The 21529-nt window shown below is 44.0% G+C and overlaps 1 protein-coding gene across 1 annotated transcript in view; it reads right to left on the bottom strand.

The window, feature by feature from the left end:
- DPT (dermatopontin) overlaps nt 1-21529 on the bottom strand; it is a 77728-nt gene that overhangs the window by 25403 nt on the left and 30796 nt on the right. The window contains exon 2 of the mRNA XM_082244309.1: nt 12293-12418. Within this exon, the coding sequence (XP_082100435.1) occupies nt 12293-12418 (126 nt within the window). The remainder of the gene's footprint in view (nt 1-12292; nt 12419-21529) is intronic.

Raw genomic sequence — 21529 nt, 5'->3', positions numbered from 1 at the left:
GGATCTGGGGGGGTGGCGGGGACCCTAAACCTCCTTTGGGAAAGAAACTAGCTAGCTAGAGCAACCTCAAGTCACAATGACACTAATACAAAATACAGTAAAAACAGTATATTATGTGTGTATTAGTGCTAATGTGACAGAGGGTGTAGGGGTTAACGGGATGTGATCAGGGGGGATCAGGGGTTTAAATCTTTATTGGAAGGGGCTGGCGGGTATCCTACGGATAAAAGAAACGGTGGCAAGCGCTAAACCTGGTCACAAGTCACACTTATACGGGTATATAGAAAATGCTATATACTGTATACAGTGTGTTGTGGCAGGGGGGTGTAGGGGTGATCAGGGGGGGATCAGGGGATTAAATCTTTATTGGGCGGGTGGGGGGGACCCTAAACCTCCTTGGGACACAAACTTAGTCGCCTGCGCTAATTCTGATCACAATCACACTAATACAAAAATACAAAAACACAGTATATTACGTTTGTATTAGTGCTGATGTGACAGAGGGTGTAGGGGTTAACTAGCGGTGATCAGGGGGGGATCAGGTGGGATCAGGGGCTTAAATCTTTATTAGGGGGGGGTGGCGGGTAATTCAAGTGGAAAAGGGGGGGTCGCAAGCGCTAGACCTGACCACAAATGACACTTATACGGGTATATAGCAAAATGCTATATACTGTATAAGGTGTGTGTTATGGCAGGGGGTGTAGGGGTGATCAGGGGGGGGTCAGGGGCTTAAATCTTTATTGGGCGGGTGGCGGGGACCCTAAACCTTCTTGGGACAGAAACTTAGTCGCCTGCGCTAATTCTGATCACAATGACACTAATACAAAAATACAAAAATACTGTATATTGCGTTTGTATTAGTGCTGATGTGACAGAGGGTGTAGGGGTTAACGGCGGTGATCAGGGGGGGGTCAGGGGAGATCAGTGGGTTAAATCTTTATTAGGGGGGGGTGGGGGGTAATTTGAGTGGAAAAGGGGGGGTCGCAAGGGCTACACCTGTTCACAAATCACACTTATACAGGTATATAGGTATATGCTATATGCTGTATATAGTGTGTGTTGTGTCAGGTGCTGTAGGGGTTAATTGGGGGGGCGATCGGGGGTGAAATGTGCCTATCTAACTGTGTGTGGGTGTGCTTGGTGCAATACTCACAGTAAGATGTGCTCTCCTCTCACGCTGGATCCAAAAAGACCGTTGGGAGGGGAGGGCACATCTCCTCTAAGCCTGTGTTTACATTTCACAGGCTTAGAGTGACATTTGATTGGGTAGGACCGATCAACAGGTCCAGACCAAAAATGATTGGCCTGGACCTGATGACTGATCGGTTCTGAACCCAATCGAGTCATCGGCGGCGGGGCGCGGGAGCGCGCACAGGGCCGGCAAAAAGTGCTGACGTAGGCCTACGTCAGTTTGCCTGGCCGGGGCTGAGCGCCGACGTAGATCGTCGTGCGCCGGTCGGGAAGTGGTTAATTAATCATGTATATAACAAATCTTACATACGTATTTCAGTAGATGTTTAGCTTTTCCAGGTCTTGCAATGTTGTATGTGTTTGTTAAAAAATAAATATTAAGTTATTATTATGACAAAGAAGGGTGTAGCCCTTGTTAGTGACCCCTTTAAACTGCCCAGTTGAGCATTGCAACCTCACCTTAGATCGCCCCCTAGCACAAGAAGTGGGAAGGAACAGGAGAACTTTGCTTTGCCTCAGCAGGCAGGGTGGAATTTGATTGACTGGGGTAAGTTGGGCCCACCCACCAGACTCAAGGAGCAGGGGAGAGCCACCAGTGAGAGAGTGAGACTGGTAGATGCATTGTGCAGTGGTGGTAAGAAGGCTAGAATAGAAGCTGGGGAGCGCAACGTGCCAAGGGGGAAGTTGTGCGGAACCCCAGGATACAAGCCAGAAGAAGATGCCGAATTGAGAAGGAGGCTCGGAGCAGCACAGGCTTGCATTGCCAGGGTCATTAGGGACAGAGTTGTCTACTCTTCATCTGCCTCCATCCTGTCTGAAGGAGCAGCCATCCGAGGTCAGACTGCACCCAGAATGACAGATGTCATAGTGATGAGCAGTCTTTGGCCTCCCTGTCCGTGAGAGACATTACTGAATGTGGCAGAGCTCATTTAAAAGGGATCACTTCATCCATTACTGTCTGTTACTTTTGAACACTTTGTAAAAAACAACTGTTTTGCCTGTAAATTACAAATTCCTTCTTGGCTGAGTCCACCACTGCATAGTTTAAAGAAAAAACAAAATATGAACTGCCACATGAGAAGTCTAGTTGCCACCATCCCTAAATGTATACAAAAACAAAGACCAACTAGACATATGATTTTTATTAAATACATACACATATGAAGACGATTAAGCATAGACACATACAGAGAAATGACATGTAGCAAGATATATAATTCATATTGAATAAAAATAGTTACAATATTACAAGGATCAGAGGAAGTTCTCTCAAAGGTAAAATAAATGCAACATGACATCACAATTTCTGTAAGCTCACAGTCTCTAAATGTGTCAAAATTAGATAAAACATCTTATTAGTTATTGTAGGCTCAATGCTTTTCATGGACCTCCGTCCATTCATCAGGAGCCTGAATAAAGGTTATGTATCTAAAAATAGGAATATGGGTTATGGTACAGTGTATTTTAAGAAATAATTGAGATCTAATAAAGGGAGAATGTATAATAAACACTACCTTAAGTAATGTCAATTATCCAAAAACAAAACAATGATGAAAAGGGAGAACAGAGATGACCCGAGGGACGCCTGACCTGGGGCTCAGGCATGAATGAACGCTCAACACAAAGGGGGCAACGGAGAGGAAAGGATCACATAGGAAGTGGAGATCAGAATTCAAAAGCAACACTCCAGGAAATGTTTGTAGGCACACTGGGACCAAAAATCTAGAAGTATATGTACATATGTAGCACCCTACAGGTAGGTGCTAGGTAAAATATATAGTGGGCCTTGTCTGCCTAACAGCAGGGCTGTGATTTGTTAGGTAGGGTGTCAGGACTTCCAGATGTGCCTGCTGAGGGGAGAAGTATCCCCACTGGCTCCTGTGAGAGGTTTCTCATAGGGCAGTGTTGGAAGCCCAATCAGGGGACACATCCCAGCTTGTAACTACCCCAGAAGGCAAATTAGGCTGCAAAGGATTCTGGGAGTGGGTATAAGTTTGGGGGAAGTGCGTGACAGGTTGTCTTTGGCGGGACCAGAGTCCCAGGAAGGAGAGCACGGCTGTCTCTCCTCCTGTCTGAGGAAGGTGGATGTCTCGGGGTGTCGCCTGAGTATCCAGAGAGTGCTGAGTTGAGCTGAGGGGATCCGGTGTGCCGAGAGCCTGCAGAGAGAGAGGGGTCCAGTCCCAGGAAAGACTACACAGGTCTTGAGTACTGAGGATTGCCCCTGGGGGTTCGCCTGAAGTGTTAGAGGGGACCACTCTGGAAGAGATTCTGGGATCCAGTGTCAGCTAGCTGTAAAGGGGGTACCTAGGTTGAGGACCCTGAAATTGTAAAGGGGGTACCTAGGTTGAGGACCCTGAAGTTGTAAAGGGGGTACCGGCAGTCTGGGCCCTGAATTGTAAAGAGAGTGTCAGTGAAGCGACAGTTAAACAAAGTTCTACAAGATACTACCTCAAGCTGTACAAAGCGGGGGACAGTATTTAGTGACTTCCACAGCACAGCAGTGTCAGGAGTTCTGTAGCTCTCAGTCTTGGATCTAAAGGACTACAAGTCGGGGATTCAACACTTCTTCGGTTATACAGAGTGTTCTCAGAGTCAGTGAGCGTTGGCTGGCGTCAAGGAAGCACCAACAGGCATTTTTCAGTAACAAAGTCCCACGTGTAATTAGTTTGAGCCTCAAGGAGTATCCCACTTATTCCCTTCTCCCATCCCCTTTAAATTAAATAAAAACCACAAACAAAGATGCCGGAGTTGTCGGTGCTTCAGTTATCACACCCAGGGCCACAGCTCACATGAGAGTACTGGTTTTAATGGCACACCCACATCAGGCCACAGGCCTGGAAACCTTGCTACATTTGGGGGCTCATCTGGGATTTTGCCATTAGCTACTGGGCCAGTTGCCATTCCAGATGTGTCCTGAACTGCTACATCAGCATCAGGCTGGGTGTGAGACTGCAATTGTAGGAGGCAGGGAGAGTGGACTGAGGCTAGAGGCCCACAGAGAGGGATGTTTATGGCAACGAAAATGCTCCAAGAAAGACTGTAAAGTGACCAAGGCTCTTCATATGGATTATGAGATGTATTCTGCTGTAAGGAAGTGGGGAGCAGGGGACAAGTATGTCAGGATGCGTGCATGCAGCCACTGCCTGATAGCAAGGAGTCCTAGTGTGGACAGTGAAAATGGCGTCAAGGTCTAGGGAAGGATGGAGAAGTGAACGCCGGAGGTACTAGTGTGGATGGTGATAATGGAGGCCAGGGGCACGGGAAGAGAGGTGCCAGGGGCCGAGTGGTGGTGCAAGCTATGTGGAAGAATGTTGACCGTGCACTTGGTAGCGGGACATTTATTCTTTATGGCTGGTGCACACATACTGTGGGGATTGTTGTCGGCCATGTCGAGGAGAGCCATGGAGCTAGTTCTGAAGCCAGTATGGAAGATGTTAATTGCACGTGTGTGGCAAGGAAGAGGAGTATCAACCGTGCAGTCGGTGGTGGGATGCTGCTCTTGCCGAGCAAGAGAGGGCAGCTGGCTTTGGGCAAGAGAAGCACAGTGGAGGCCATTGAGGTGGGCGGATGTATGTCTAGCAAGTGACATATTCCGCTTTGCAACTATTTTCCAAATGTTTGCAGCGCAGCAGTATGGTGGGGGAAGAGTTACAGTACCGCGCGGGAAAACACGTCACAAGCAGGACTGCCCAAGGGGAGGAGTGACCGCCCAACATGGCGAAAGGGTGGAGACGGCGGGAACATCTGGCCAATCGGGAGCGGCAGAGGGGACCCTATTAATATCCCCTCCGTTGGACGTGGCCGTGCGGGAGACACGTGTGGAGGAAGGAGACATATCGTTCACTAGAGGAGTGAAGGGTGTTCCCGCTATTGCTGCCACCATGGGCGAAAACCCTGCCTAGCAGAGCCGAGAGCAGATCTACCAGCGCCCAATCCCCCGCTAGTTTGGGATACCAGTATCCGGATGGTACCAGACGGCGGACCCACGCTGTGCACCGGAGGAGGTCGGGAGTTCCTGGGAGCGGTATGTCCCCAATGTGCCACTGTTAGGGTGCAGGCGTGGGTTCAGTTTGGGCAATGTGGTGATTTGCTGCTCAGGGCAGAGAAGAGCGAGGGCTGTCCCAAGAAGCTTACAGTCATGTGGGATACAGGCCTCACTCAGGAGGTGATGGGGAACGAGTCCAAGTTCCTCCGTGGTGCTGGGAGAGGGATATTCAGGCTGCCGATGCGGATGGAGACCCTACCAGCAGTCGGTGGGCTCACACTCTGCGGGGAGGGAGTTTGGTCGCAGAGCTCCATAGGGAGGGGATCCGTGTCCACCCAAACAGTAGGGATCGGCCCAGAAGTATCGCCGGTCAGGGCCCTAATGGTATCCGCCCCTATTAGCATCCCCCAGCCTGTGCAGACAGAAACTCCCCAAGTGACTTCTTCCAGCACCAGTAGCGAAGGTGAAAAGTGCCCTATCCGGGTGAATTCCCCATCTTTCTACGCAAAATATGGGTCTGTGGAGGAAGATATAGATGATTGGGGATCCATGTAGGAAACTGAGTGGGATTAGAGACTGGCAGTAGCTCCCCAGGTCCCAATGTCATTGTACCTTTTGACCAAGAAGCCAAGGAGGGATTGAAAGAAAAATTTGCTAAAGCCAAGGCTCAGTGGTTTTACAGGCGCTCCAACTATATTGATAGGGTGGAGGTCCGCCGCCCGGATGGCTCGAGACATGCTTGGTCTATCCGGGTCAAGAATGAGAACGGAGAATATATCCAAGTGCCAGAGTACTACATTTAAAAGTGAGACTTTTTCAGTATCTCACCAAAAGTGGGAGGAATTCAGGAGTAACTAAGATCAAGAAAATTTGTGTGGCCGGCTGGCTACCACAACTGACCAAGGAAATCTTTTGTTGAAAATATACTGCTGATTTTGCATTGCATCTGTTGAAGTGATAAAGACCCTTTGGGCCATCAGTCCAGGGTCTTTGGAAAAATAAAAAGCGGTCAAGTGTTGCATTGTTAGACCTTCTTAGGCCATCGGGCTAGGGTCTGTTGGGGATTACAAATGGCTGTGTGGGACTTCATCCGCAGTTTTTGCAGAAGAAGCTGTAACGAAAGTTTGTGAGGATCAAGAACTTTGGAGTGGGGTGCCTTGCTGGACCCCTATGATATTTTCCTGAATCAGCAGGACTGTGGGTCATGAAAGACTGTGACCTGCCCTGTTTCCATACTGAAGTGCTCAAAGAGACAGCAGAGGGCGCTGTGGTTCACTTCATACAAAAGGACTCGACAGTCAGTGTTAGGGGACAAGCTCCTTCAAGTTAAAAGAGGACTCCGGCGTGTCAAGACACTGGATGGCAGAGGCAGTCAGGGAGGGAGTGGAAAGGTTGCCCTTGAAGATTTGGAGGAGGGTCTTTCTACTCAACTTTTCAGTGAGTTAGAAATGTGATGTGATTTCTATGTGATGAGATTGACTAACCTTTGCTTCCCTTTTTCTCTATACAGGTGGGACCACCGTAGAGTTAGACAGTCAGGATATTTTTATCGTATTTTTTCCTTGTTGTTCTCCACCAGGTGAGTTTATTTGGTGGGGGGTGCATCAGTTTCCATGCACCTTAAAATGTGTATATACGTGTACAGCAGATTGTAAAGATATATTTTTTAACGCTAATTTATTCTGTAAATCTGTTTTTTTCCCTTTTCCCCCTTTCCAGGTTTGTGGGATACTCCTGAATTTTTGGCAGAGTTTTTGATAGAAGGCAGCTGCCTCGGAGTCAGAGGGACCTGACTCATTTAGTGTGGTGTGGGTGTAGCACCCTACTGGTAGGTGCTAGGTAAAATATATAGTGGGCCTTGTCTGCCTAACAGCAGGGCTGTGATTTGTTAGGTAGGGTGTCAGGACTTCCAGATGTGCCTGCTGAGGGGAGAAGTATCCCCACTGGCTCCTGTGAGAGGTTTCTCATAGGGCAGTGTGGGAAGCCCAATCAGGGGACACATCCCAGCTTGTAACTACCCCAGAAGGCAGATTAGGCTGCAAAGGATTCTGGGAGTGGGTATAAGTTTGGGGGAAGTGCGTGACAGGGTGTCTTTGGCGAGACCAGAGTCGCAGGAAGGAGAGTGCGGCTGTCTCTCCTCCTGTCTGAGGAAGGTGGATGTCTCGGGGGGGTCGTCTGAGTATCCTGAGAGTGCTGAGTTGAGCTGAGGGGATCCGGTGTGCCAAGGGCCTGCAGAGAGAGAGAGGGGTCCAGTCCCAGGAAAGCCTACACAGGTCGTGAGTACTGAGGATTGCCCCTGGGGGTTCGTCTGAAGTGTTAGAGCGGACCACTCTGGAAGAGGTTCTGGGATCCAGTGTCAGCTAGCTGTAAAGGGAGTACCTAGGTTGAGGACCCTGAAGTTGTAAAGAGGGTACCTAGGTTGAGGACCCTGAAGTTGTAAAGGGGGTACCGGCAGTCTGGGCCCTGAATTGTACAGAGAGTGTCAGTGAAGCGACAGTTACACAAAGTTCTACAAGATACTACCTCAAGCTGTACCAAGCGGGGAACAGTATTTAGTGACTTCCACAGCACAGCAGTGTCAGGAGTTCTACAGCTCTCAGTCTTGGATCTACAGGACTATAAGTCGGTGATTCAACACTTCTTCGGTTAAACAGAGTGTTCTCAGAGTCAGTGAGCGTTGGCTGGTGCCGGCTGGCGTCGGCTGGCATCAAGGAAGCGCCAACGGGCATTTTTCAGTAACAAAGTCCCACGTGTAATTAGTTTGAGCCTCAAGGAGTATCCCACTCATTCCCTTCTCCCATCCCCTTTAAATTAAATAAAAACCACAAACAAAGATGCTGGTGTTGTAGCTGCTTCAGGTATCACACCCAGGGCCACAGCTCACATGGGCTGGAGAGAGTACCGGTTCTAATGGCAGACCCACATCAGGCCACAGGCCTGGAAACCTTGCTACACATATATAATATATCATTACGATAATCAGAATAAGAATGTCAATCTCAAAATTAATATGGGTTAAATATATGGATCATACAGACAGATTAGCCCAAAGGGGGTGCCAAGGATATAACCACCAAGACAGTAACCTAATAGGATCTCCGTTGCCCCTTTGTGTTGAGCGTTCATCCATGCCTCACCCCCGGGTCAGGCGTCCCTCAGGTCATCTCTGTACTCCCTTTCCATCATTGGATCGTTTTTGGATAATTGATATTACTTAAGGTAGTGTTTATTATACATACTCCCTTTATTAGATCTCAATTATTTCTTAAATTACACTGTACCATAACCCGTTATCCTATTTTTAGATACATAACCTTTATTCAGGCTCCTGATGAATGGACGGAGGTCCATGAAAAGCGTTGAGCCTACAATAACTCAGATGTTTTATCTGATTTTGACACATTTAGAGACTGTGAGCTTACAGAAATTATGATGTCATGTTGAATTTATTTTACCTTTGAGAGAACTTCCTCTGATCCTTGTAATTTTGTAACTATTTTTATTCAATATGAATTATATATCTTGCTACATGTCGTTTCTCTGTATGTGTCTATGCTTATTTGTCTTCATATGTGTATGTATTTAACAAAATTCATATGTCTAGCTGACCTCATTTAAAGTCCCACACCTTGGTCTTTGTTTTTGTACAGTTTAAAGGGCCCCACCACTGGCAGTCTGTGTGCAGACTCCCCACTGACCAGTAGTTAGCTGGGGTCCAAAGATAGTAGTTACTGTAAGCCCCAGTAGCTAGCTATATTTTTGTTACCCTGTTTTAAAAGGTATGTGCTATGTTGATTGTTGCGATTACTTTTTGCAGTGTCCTTCTCCAGTCTCCACTTGCCCTGTGTGCTTTGGCAAGGAGAAATTCCTCAATTAAAAATGGGAAATAATGTAACTGCTTTTATCTACAGCCAATGTAGTACCCTTTAATGTACTACGAGTGTTAATGTTGTCAAATTTAAGTATTTTAACTCATGGTAAGTTGTGTGACTCTGTAAATAGGCCAGGTCACTGTAAATCAGGCTGGATGGCTCTACATGCAGGTTTCTGATACCTTCCACCTGGATCTAGAAGCTTCTGGAAGTTAGTGGGCAAGGGCCAGGAGGTCCTGATCTGCATACTTAGGGGAGTCTGACCAATCCCCAGGCAGAATGTTCTGGCAGGGTGTATGGATCAGCCCTTAAATATGGCAAAGCCTAGCCATCAGGAGAGTTGGGTGGAAGATTGAGTGCTGAGGAGGCTGTTGGTGACCTAGGACTAGTCCCCTAGGTCTAGGGGGGCTTTGCCTCCAGGCTGGGCTTGGGCTGACTGGGAAGAATCCTTTCAGCGTGTTGCCTAAGAGCAGCAGGGAGCAAGGAGGACCGAGTGAGTACATCGGCACACCCAGGGATTCACAAGGGGAGAGACTGTCACATGTAGCAAGCCTTCAAAGGACAACGCTGTGCTCAACCCTTTATCCCTTGTCCTGGGAGATCTTCAGAGCAGCCAGGTGGGCTGATAGACAACCAGCCAGGAGGGCTGGTAGTACCTGGAGGCAGTGGAGCTGGGAGCAGTTTTACAGAGGAGAGGAGATACTCCTGCATGCAGTTTTGCAACATTTTGTGCTATTTTCCAAAGTGAACTAAGAGTTCCTAGCCTGCAAGTGACTTTTTTACTTATCCTTAAAGAATGATTGTGTCCAGGAAGGAGAACAGTCCAGGATCTTTTCTCTGTACATAGGAAGGATTTTGTCTCCATCTGTTGTTTCAGTCAAACAAAAACAAGCCCATGGACTGAATTCTTGTGTCTCGGTGCAAGTGGAAAATGCGTGTTTTCTGGCTGTACAGGAATAGGGGAGCCAGTTACCAGCAGCACTTATGGAGGTTTCGCTACACCCACAATGGCTTGACCTGTAGTGAACATGTCAGACATTTACAGTTACATGATTTTCTTCTTCTTGGGAAGGTCCTTGGGTAGATCTTAGGCACAGAATCTTTATTTTCCACATGACCAATCTCTGTTTCCCGACATGGACTTTTTGTCTGTTACATACATGGTGAAGAAGAGCCACTTCTAAATAAAATGTCTCATTATATACTGACATTCTAAAGAGAAACAAGGGGTGAATAAATAATCATTTGAAAAAGGGCATTGAGTATTTCTATTCAGATCTTGTGTGAATGTAAGAGGGTCAGCTGGTCAAATTAGGTGTGGACTCACTAGCAGCGCTTGATGTATACTTTCTGTCCTCTTAAGCCAGATTTCTTGGCTTTTAAACACCCTCAAACCCCCCCTCCAACATTGAAACCCTATCCTCTCTCCCTAGTAAACTGGATAGTCTTAGCATCACATAAGCTAAGTTGGTGGTCAAAGCCTCACAAGATTTGGCCAGAAACAAATAGATTGAAGCCTGCTCTGCAATACACAGTATAAATTTCACCTCGTTGCTAATGAACCAGTCGAAAGTTTGCTCCTTGGATGGCCATGATGGCACCCTTTCGCTTACAGATGCAGGCACTGTTTGGGGACCTATACAACTAGCAACAATGGCTGTCAGAATACAACAGCTACCGTGGGAAATTCATCCATCCGCACTGTTTGTTATGGTTGGAGAGAGAAAACTGTTCAATTTTTTTCTATCTATGTCTAAGTGTGTGTGTGGCCAGCTATAGAATCAAGAACTAGACTAGTAAGCAAACTCTACTTTGTTGGCAGTCTGCTTCTACATGTTTAGACCTAGAGTGGGTGAACCATTAAAGTAAATGTAAACTCTAACTGAGAAACATTTTGTCGTGCATCATAAACAATTGTCATGTTTTCTTTTAGGCTACATTCACACCTGAGCGTAGCGTTTTTTTACCGCGATTTTTACCGCGATTTAGAGCGTTTTTACAGGCGTTTTTTGTGCAGGCGTTTTTAGATTGAATAGAAACCAATGGAAAACGCCTGTAATCTGCCCAAAAAGAAGCTCATGTACTTTTTTGAGCGTTGGGCATTTTGCTTACAGCATCAAAACGCTCAGATGTGAACAGGGGCCATTGAAATGAATAGGATTTGTCTTGTTGGGCGTTTTGAGAGCTGATCTTAGAGCAGAAAAACTCCCCAAAAACGCCCCAAAACGCCTACATGTGAACGGAGCCTTAATAAAATACTGTTTCACCTTTTTCATAACTTGGAGCACTGTTGATCTCCTGCAGTCTTTTTGCTTTATGAATCAATGGACAATTATAGAGTACTAGCACTATAAGGCCTCATGCACACAGGGCTTATTTACAGCTGCTTTTAGGAGCTTCAGACTTTTTTTTTTTTGCAGCTTAAAAATGCCCCTCTATGTTATTCTATGGCCTCATGCACACACAGGCTTTTAGGAGCTGTAAGTGGCATAGGCCTTTTCAAGCTGTAAAAAAACACAGGGCCTGTGCATTCTGATGCAGCAGTGTTAGGCTGTAAAAATCACCTGACGCTTCTAAAGGCTGCATACAGCGTTAAGCTACGTCAAGCATTTTTAAGCTGTAGCAGTTGGATTTGAGAGTGGAAAATAGAAGAGGGCAGAGAAAGGCTGCTAAATGCTAACGCTGCTAAACGTGGCTAAACGTCAATGCAAAACGCTTCTAAAAGCGTGTTTTTATAGCTGCTTTTTCCTTGCGTCAGGACTGGCTTTGCAGTTCCTTTTTTTATCAAACGCGCTGTGTGCATGAGGCCCTAAGATTACTTTGTTTGCACGTTAGATGGTAAATACATTGTAGCACACTTGTATTGGTTGATGCATATGATTGTTCCAGTAATTCATGTGCTTTATTATTTATAGTTTAATATGTTTTTTTTTTTTTTCATATATTATTCTATTGTACTTTATATTGGAGCACTGCACATTGTTTTGGATTTATTTTGATATAAGGTGGTGTTTTGCCATTTTTTGTGCCAGCTGCTTCTTCTTGTAAGCACCCGCTTATACTTTCACATCTGAGTGCCTCCAAAAACACAAAAATATATAGATGCATTTTGTGCCCTGCCTGTTTTTGTTCTCATTAAACAGATCTCACTGACTAAAACAATCTAAAACCTTTTACAGCTCCCAGTAAGTCCGCAGTGTATTATATGGTTGTGAAAAAGATTTCTAAATTTATTTGTACTTACCAGCAGGCATACGAGCATCTTTTACTGTATCGGCAGCAGTAAAATTGCCATTCCCTGTCCAGTACTGAATCAAAGTATTGACTCTGAATTCCTGCCACCAAGCCATTGTTAGAACAGGTCTGATACCTAAAAAATGAAAAATAACAGGATAATAAATACAGTCATTTTTTGCTTTTTTTTTTTCCCTATCACATGAATACCATTGAATAACGTTATCCCTAACACTTCACAATTCCAAAGCAGCCGTTCAGTATTTCATATTCATGGAACACAGAATTCAGTAATGATTCCAGCACAGAAATACCCAATATTCAGTAAGCACATTTTGTGCAGAACATATTAAACCACTTAAGCCCGGAAGATTTTACCCCCTTCCTGACCAGGGCCTATTTTGTGATTCAGCACTGCGTGACTTAAACGGACAATTGCGCGGTCGTGCGACGCTGTACCTAAACAAATTTGATGTCCTTTTTTCCCACAAACAGAGCTTTCTTTTGGTGGTATTTGATCACCTGTGCGATTTTTTGATCATGCGCTATAAACAAAAAAAGAGCGTCAATTTCGCAAAAATAACAATATTTTTCACAGTTTTTTATATGAAATTCCCCCCCAAAAAAATGTAAAAATCAAAATTTTTTAACATTTTCGGCCAATTTGTTTTATGCTACATATGTTTGGTAAAAAAAATCGCAAAAAGCGTATTTTGATTGGTTTGCGCAAAAGTTATCGCGTTTTCTAACAAAGGGAAAGATTTTTGTCATTTTTGTTGTTTTTTTTTTTAACGCGTAATGGCGGCGATGGGGCTGGGGATGTGTCCGGCCTCGGAGATCGCGCCCAGCCCACCTTCTTCTGGTGGTGTGAAACATTTACACTGAGCAGAAGTCAGAGGGAGTGTGTGCTAAAATTATATACTATATATATATATATATATATATATATATATATATATATATATATATATATACATACAGTATCTCACAAAAGTGAGTACAGCCCCCACATTTTTGTAAATATTTTATTATATCTTTTCATGTGACAACACTGAAGAAATGACACTTTGCTACAATGTAAAGTAGTGAGTGTACAGCTTGTATAACAGTGTAAATTTGCTGTCACCTCAAAATAACTCACCACACAGCCATTAATGTCTAAGCCGCTGGCAACAAAAGTGAGTACACCCCTAAGTTAAAAATGTCCAATGTGGGCCCAATTAGCCATTTTCCCTCCCTGGTGCCATGTGACTCGTTAGTGTTACAAGGTCTCAAGTGTGAATGGGGAGCAGGTGTGTTAAATTTGATGTTATCGCTCTCACTTTCTCATACTGGTCACTGGAAGTTCAACATGGCACCTCATGGCAAAGAACTCTCTGAGGATCTGAAAAAAAGAATTGTTGCTCTACATAAAGATGGCCTAGGCTATAAGAAGATTGCCAAGACCCTGAAACTGAGCTACAGCACAGTGGCCAAGATCATACGGAGGTTTAACAGGACAGGTTCCACTCAGAACAGGCCTCGCCATGGTCGACCAAAGAAGTTGAGTGCACCTGCTCAGTGTCATATCCAGAGGTTGTCTTTGGGAAAAACATGTCAGAGTGCATTAATGCAGAGGTTGAAGGGGTGGGGGGTCAGCCTGTCAGTGCTCAGACCATGCGCCGCACACTGCATCAATTTGGTCTGCATGGCTGTCATCCCAGAAGGAAGCCTCTTTTAAAAATGATGCACAAGAAAGCCTACAAACAGTTTGCTGACAACAAGCAGACTAAGGGCATGGATTACTGGAACCATGTCCTGTGGTCTGATGAGACCAAGATAAACTTATTTGGTTCAGATGGGGTCAAGCGTATGTGGCAGCAACCAGGTGAGGAGTACAAAGACAAGTGTGTCTTGCCTACAGTCAAGCATTGTGGTAGGAGTCTTATGGTATGGGGCTGCATGAGTGCTGCGGGCACTGGGGAGCTACAGTTCATTGAGGGAACCATGAATGCCAACATGTGCTGGGACATACTGAAACAGAGCATGATCCCCTCCCTTCAGAGACTGGGCCGCAGGGCAGTATTCCAACATGATAATGACCCCAAACACACCTCCAAGATGACCACTGCCTTGCTAAAGAAGCTGAGGGTAAAGGTGATGGACTGGTCAAGCATTTCTCCAGACCTAAACCCTATTGAGCATCTGTGGGGCATCTTCAAATGGAAGGTGGAGGAGCGCAAGGTCTCTAACATTCACCAGCTCCGTGATGTTATCATGGAGGAGTGGAAGAGGACTCCAGTGCAACCTGTGAAGCTCTGATGAACTCCATGTCAAGAGGGTTAAGGCAGTGCTGGAAAATAATGGTGGCCACACACAATATTGACACTTTGGTCCCAATTTGAACATTTCCACTTAGGGGTGTACTCACTTTTGTTGCCTGAAGTTTAGACATTAATGGCTGTGTGTTGAGTTATTTTGAGGGGACAGCAAATTTACACTGTTATACAAGCTGTACACTCACTACTTTACATTGTAGCAAAGTGTAATTTCTTCAGTGTTTTCACATGAAAATATATAATAAAATATTTACAAAAATGTGAGGGGTGTACTGTATATAGTACACACACACACATGCTCGTTTGAGCTTTGGGGTGCACACCCTAATGCAATAGGCTGCACACACCTATGGAAGAGCATGATTGTTAGGCTACATATTAGGGTAAAATATTAGGGGTTGCTTTTTTTGGATTTACTAGTACTGTATAGCTAAAGTAGAACTCTAGACAGTTTTTTTTCCTAATGTAGCGCTTCCCCTGGATAGTTTGGGTTTCCCTGTACTTTTCTTTTACCTCGACTCTGTAGATAACCTCAGCTCCTTTGACACAGCAGATAGAGATTGCAATGCTGTTGAGAGTAGAAAGATAGATACTCTGCATACAACTATAACTCAATATCAGGAAGAAGAAACCAAACTGATTAATGAAAACAAAACTCAGGATATTATTTTGAGTTAAAGTAAATGGTAATATATTAATAATTGACCAACCACAATTCACTAGATAGTATGATCATGAGCTTGTAGCAGTTTGGTTTGAAACCCAATATACTTGAATTGATTTATACCTAATACCTACTAATATGCATCAAATAAAGGCATAGATAACATTAACTGCAGTAATGGGTAGTGTTGCAATAACCTTCCTGCAACCAGTGTACTATACTGCTAGAGTGCACTCTAGGAATGACTATGCTATGACCCAGGTCTTTAGTGCCTGACAATACCCACTCTTTTAAGCTACCTCTTCCATTCAAAGAAACTGTACTAAAGCTTCTATGAATGAAAAAGGATCCATGAATAATGGTGACAGACCTTTTATCTATCTGCCCATTATTCATATAAGTTATAGTACAGCTTCTGCGAATAAAGGAGGTGGATGGAAAGGATGAGCATAGTTGGCACTCTTGATGAGTGCATATGAAAGGTCCATCAGCTATAATAACCCACGCAGATTATGGCGGTGGGGGTGGGGGGGGGGATGGGGGGAATCGCAGAGTATTTTCTTTCATTGGTCATACATACATTTGCTGGCTCTTTATTTGATTGATATAACAATTGAAAACCCACAGATAACGCCTAAAGAGAATGCATAGTGTTTTTTTTTTAATTTATTTTTTTTATTTGTCACAGTCAAGATTAAATAGTTACATAAAAAAAAAATATATATATATTTTACTGTGGTAAATTAGGCTTGCAAGGCCTGTATAGGTAATGCCAAAGCAATTTCTCTGTCTTCCACTAGATGGCAGTAATGGATTAAATGTCATTTTAATCAGATTACATTTCATAAAGGGTCAAAGCTCCATTCAAAGGAAGCAAGTTAAAACAATTTAATTGCTTAATTAGTAACTGCTCCGGTGCATGGAAAGATCCTAATTCCCAGGAAGTTGTCCATTCATTTATTATGAAATCACTGTTCTGAATTAACCTTGCACTTGTGCAGAAGGAAAACCATACTTTACCATTGTTTTATTTTTACCAATAAAATATTGATGTACCTGTAAAGTATGTACTTCTCACCTTATGCCTGTGCTTATACGGGAGTAAGGTTGCTAAAGTGGAATATCAGGTTCCTACCTCCTAGGGAAGGTCACCTTGATACCAACGTCTCTATTGCGTGTGAGTGCAGCCCAATAATTCCTGTTGGACTTATACTTAGCTTTTTTTATTCACCTTTTAGTACAACCTATTATTCCACTTTACTAAATCACAAAAGACGCTTTTGTCACATTAGCAAAAAAAAAAAAAAAAAATGTGCTCTTGATGAGTCATTATTACCATGCTGGAAGGATCTATATTCTTTGTAATTATCTTTTCTCTTTATCACACTCCATCTTCATCTTGCCTGTTCTCACAAATTGCACTGCTATATTGTTATTTAAATTTGAGGGTTACTTACACTGAACTTCAGGATGATATAAAAGACTCAAATTATTGTAGCTCTCTATGAACATATCAGTAGTATTACCCTTTCGCTGCCGGAGCCATTTTTGCATTTGTTTAAAAATAATTTTAGGCCCGAAGATTGCATACAATCCCCAAAAACATTACATATTTTCCTTGAGAAGAAAATAGTGGTATATCCAATTTGATGTTACACGATATTACTGCAAAGGTCTAGGAAACGCAAAATTTAGGTAAAAAATAGGCTAAAGGTAATTTTAGGGCATACAAACGCAATACATTACCCAATTCTTTGGTAAAATAAAAAGATGAGGTTGTACCAAGTAAATAGATACCCAACATGTCAAACCCTAAATTTGCAGGCGCCTGTGAAATGGAGACAAACTTGAGTACCCTATATTTTCAGATGGCGACGCTTTGAGTTTGAGATCAGTTTAGCATTATGGATGAAGTTGAGTGCTAGAAATATTGGTCTCACTCTGGCGTGTGTGACAATATGTAGTATATATATATATATATCGCAATTGACATTTTCATGTGAAGGCGCGCCAGACACGTGTGTTTACGTTCGTATGTGCATATATGTGGGGATGGGGGCCTCAAAAAAAATTTTGGGGTAGATTTTATATGCTTTAATTTTTTACAATTTAAAAAAAAATATTCATTTAACTTTTTTTTTTCAACACATTTTTTCAACAGTGAGGAAAATACTTATTTGATCCCCTGCAGATTTTGTAAGTTTGCCCACTTACAAAGAAATGAAGGGTCTATAATTTTTTTCATAGGTGTATTTTAAATGATAGAGACAAAATATCAACCAAAAATCCAGAAAAAACACGACACTAATGTTATAAATTGAATGCAGTTCAGTGAGTAAAGTAAGTATTTGATCCCCAAACAAAATATGACTTAGTACTTGGTGGAGAAACCCTTGTTGGCAAGCACAGAGGTAAGATGTTTCTTGTAGCTGTTTACCAGGTTTGTAACCATCTCAAGAGGGATTTTTGTCCACTCTTCTTTACAGATCTTCTCTAAATCCTTAAAGTTTCTTAGCTGTCGCTAAGAATGTTTCAGCTCCCTTCATAAATTTTCTATAGGATTAAGGTCTGGAGACTGGCTAGACCACTCTATTACCTTATATGTGCTTCTTTTTGAGCCACTCCTTTGGTATGTTTTGGGTCATTGTCATGCTGAAAGACTCATCCACGACCCATCATCAGTTTTCTGGCTGAGGGAAGAAGGTTCTCATCCAAGATTTGTACCTTTAGCAAAGAAACAGCCCAAAAGCATAATGTTTCCACCTCTGTGCTATACTGTAAGGATGGTGTTCTTAGGGTCATAGTCAGCATTTTTGTTCCTCCAAACAAGGTAAGTCGAGTTAATGCCAAAGAGCTCAATTTTGTCACATCTGATCACAGCACTTTTCCCAGTCCTTCTCTGAATAATTTAGATGCTCATTGGCAAGCTTCAGATGGGCCTGTACATGTGCCTTAGGAGGGGGACCTTGCAGGCGCTGCAGGATTTCAATCCATGGCGGCATACTGTGTTACCAATGGTTTGTATGGTGACTGTGGTCCTAACTGCCTTGGGATCATTCACAAGCTCCTCCCATGTAGTTCTGGGCTGATCCCTCACTTTTCTCATGATCATCCTTACCCCATGAGGCAAAACTTTTCATGGAGCTCCAGACCGAGGGTGATTGATGGTTATTTTGTATTTCTTCCATTTGGGAATTATCAGTTGTCTCCTTCTCACCAAGCTTCTTCCTGATGGTCTTGTAGCCCATTCCAGCCTTGGGCGGGTTTACAATCTTGTCCCTGATGTCCTTTGACAGCTCATTGGTCTTGCCCATGATCATGAGGCTTGAATCGAAGAAAGATTCTGTGGACAGGTGTCTTTTATATACATAACGAGTTGTCATTAGGCGCACCTTCTTAAATTGACAGGACTAATCTGTGTACCACAAGAGCACATACTGTAGCCAGTCTGTGGGAGCCAGAGTTATTGTTGGTTGCTAGGGGATCAAATACTTGTTTACTCACTGAATTGCAACTTAGCGTATAACTTTTGTATCGTGTGTGTTTTTCTGGATATTTGGTTGATATTCTGTCTCTATCATTTAAAATACACCTATGATACAAAATTATAAACCCTTAATTTCTGTGTAAGTGGGAAAACTTACCAAATCTGCAGGGGAATATCCAATGTGATTTTTTGGTGACAGGTTCTCTTTAATGAGATATCCAGGGTCTAAAAGGCCCCGGATGTCTCCTCTGTGCTCCAGCTCCACTGAATGTAATGCAGTGCAGACCACATAGCATTACATTCTTTGGCGGGGAAATCTGAAAGCAACAAGAACGGGATCGGACATGTGTCCACTCTGCTTCCTTCCCCCTACTTGACGGCACCTGCTATTCCAGTCCTGGGCCCGCAGATGGGCAAGCAGAGCCTGAGATACATGGCAGGGGTGTGCGTGCAGGGTAGGGTCCTGTGTCGGATTGCTTTCATCTGACAGTCGGCAGTCTGCTTATCAGATATACACACAATCCCAGGTGTCTGCAAAGGGTGAATAACCCCCCCCCCCCTGTCCAGTCTGTACGACGTACGGACCTGGCAGCTTAAGGAATAAACCCTTAGAGTTCTTAAAAAGGTTCTTTTTTTTTTTGTTAATAACAAACATGTTATACTTACCTGTTCTGTGCAGTGGTTTTGCAAAGAGCAGCCCAGATCCTGCTCTTTTCGGGTCCCTCGCCAGCGCTGCTGACTCCTCCTCTCCAGCCAATGCCCCCAATAGGAACCCTCTTGGTCTGGGGGCACTGGTGCGAGCTGGCTCCCGAGCCTGGCTCTATGCATCCATAAGACACATAGAGCCGTGGTTCAGCCCCCATTCCCCCCCCCCTCCCCGCACTCTCCTCATTTGTTCGCTGGCTGTAATTGACAGGAGCAGGAGCCAATGAATGAACTCTGTGAATGAATGTTGCGGGCATGTGGGCAGAGCCTTGTAGGAGTGTATCCTCTCCCTCTTTGGAGCTGGTCCCACTTCCACTACTCAATAGGTTCTTCCAGCCCTCCTGGCTGCTCCGGACAGCTCTCAGGGTAAGGATGAAGGGATGAAGCACACCACTGTCCCTCCAGAAAGCTGGCTATGTATGGCAGACTTTTCCCTTGCAAAATCTCTAAGTGCGCTGATGTACTCACTGTCCTCTCCTTGCTTCCACTGCTCCAATGTGGTGGTCCCAATCACAACACATTGGATATGAGATCCTTGCTGAGCCAGCCTGAGTCTCTGGTCTGTGAAGCCCCCCCTAGACCTAGAGGGCACTTCAGGGCCACCCACAGACTCCTCAGCACTCCATCTCCATCTTCTGACCAACTGTCCTTGCCAGCATGACTCATCCATACTTAAGGGCTGCTTAGCCATCATGCCCAGCCTGGGGATTGGCCAAATTCCCCCGAGTATGCAGATCAACCCTCCTTGCCTCTGCTCACTAACCTCTAGAAGTTTCTCCAAACTTCCAGACCCAGGGGGAGGCACCAGGAACCTGCCTATGTGAGTCATCCAGCCTAAACACAAATAAACCCTGACCAAATTCCATGACTCATGCCTTGTCTGCTCTCATACTAGTAGCACACTAGAGGGTGCTACAAGTAAATGAGCCCTTTTAGTAAAATACAGGGGGTCATATAGTATAGCGTACACACCAGAGATGATTGCTGCAGAAAATCTTGGATGGAAATGTGATGACTGATCACCTCCAGAATGGGGTTTTGTGTGCAAAAATCTCAAAGAAACCATACTCACCACAGTTGTGGGCTGTCACCTCTGAGCCTGCTATATATGACATCTAATTACCTGACTAATAAATTGAGGCTCTACTGCAGAATGTCCTGCTCTGGATCTCCTTGATATAATTCATGACAATTGATGATAATTTTCTTGCCACTTGACAGGATGTAATGCATATAGGTGCCTTAAAACTGGCACTACTGTATACTGTAAATTCAGTTTGCAGATTTTCTGGTATGATATGCAATGAATTGCGCAAAGCAAGGCTTTATGTATTTCAATTAGAGGAATGATTTGTCTATGATCAGAATGTTGGCAATAAGTTTCAATAAACCCTTTATATTACCATTTTAGACTATTATAATTCATATCATTGTAAGCTCTAACAAGCAGGGCTCTCTGTATTGAACTTTATTGTAATCATACCGTATGCCCTCATGTTGTAAAGTGATGTGCAAACTGTTGGCGTTATATGAATCCTGTATAATAATAATAATAGACATAAACATGGACCTATACAAATATTTTAATGAAACAGTTTTTTTTATTTTATTTTATTTTTTTTAGAAGTCACCCCCTCTGCCCAAATTTCCTTGACTCTGCAAGTGTTAAGATAAGAATATATCATCTCTTCAGTAGAGACATTTCTGAATGGCTGATGTGCTGCAAAAGTGAACAGCCCTGATGCAGCGATAAGAGCTGCTCCTGGACTGATTACCTGTCTAACCTGCACAGAGGACAGCCGCAAGTCTTTTTCAAGGTAAATTAGTAACCACCCGCTTCTCCTTGTGCATTGCAGTAATGTGCCATAGGCATGCACACAATGTGCCATAAGGCATGCACACAAAGCAGATGCTGGGTACATTGTGTTGTATTGACATTCTAAGTGAAAAGAAAACACACAGTAGCTGTCAATATACCGTGTGTTGTGGTGCGCTGTTATGCCAAAAATGTTGCAGGTGCGGTTTGTGCAGTCAGGTGCCCTGCCAGCCCAGCTTTAACCACTTCAATACTGA

This window comes from Pelophylax lessonae (genome assembly GCF_965119305.1).
Source record: "Pelophylax lessonae genome assembly, chromosome: 2".
Lineage (NCBI taxonomy): Eukaryota > Metazoa > Chordata > Amphibia > Anura > Ranidae > Pelophylax > Pelophylax lessonae.
The sequence above is the reverse complement of the archived record's forward strand: the minus strand, read 5'-3'. Positions and strand labels throughout refer to the sequence as shown.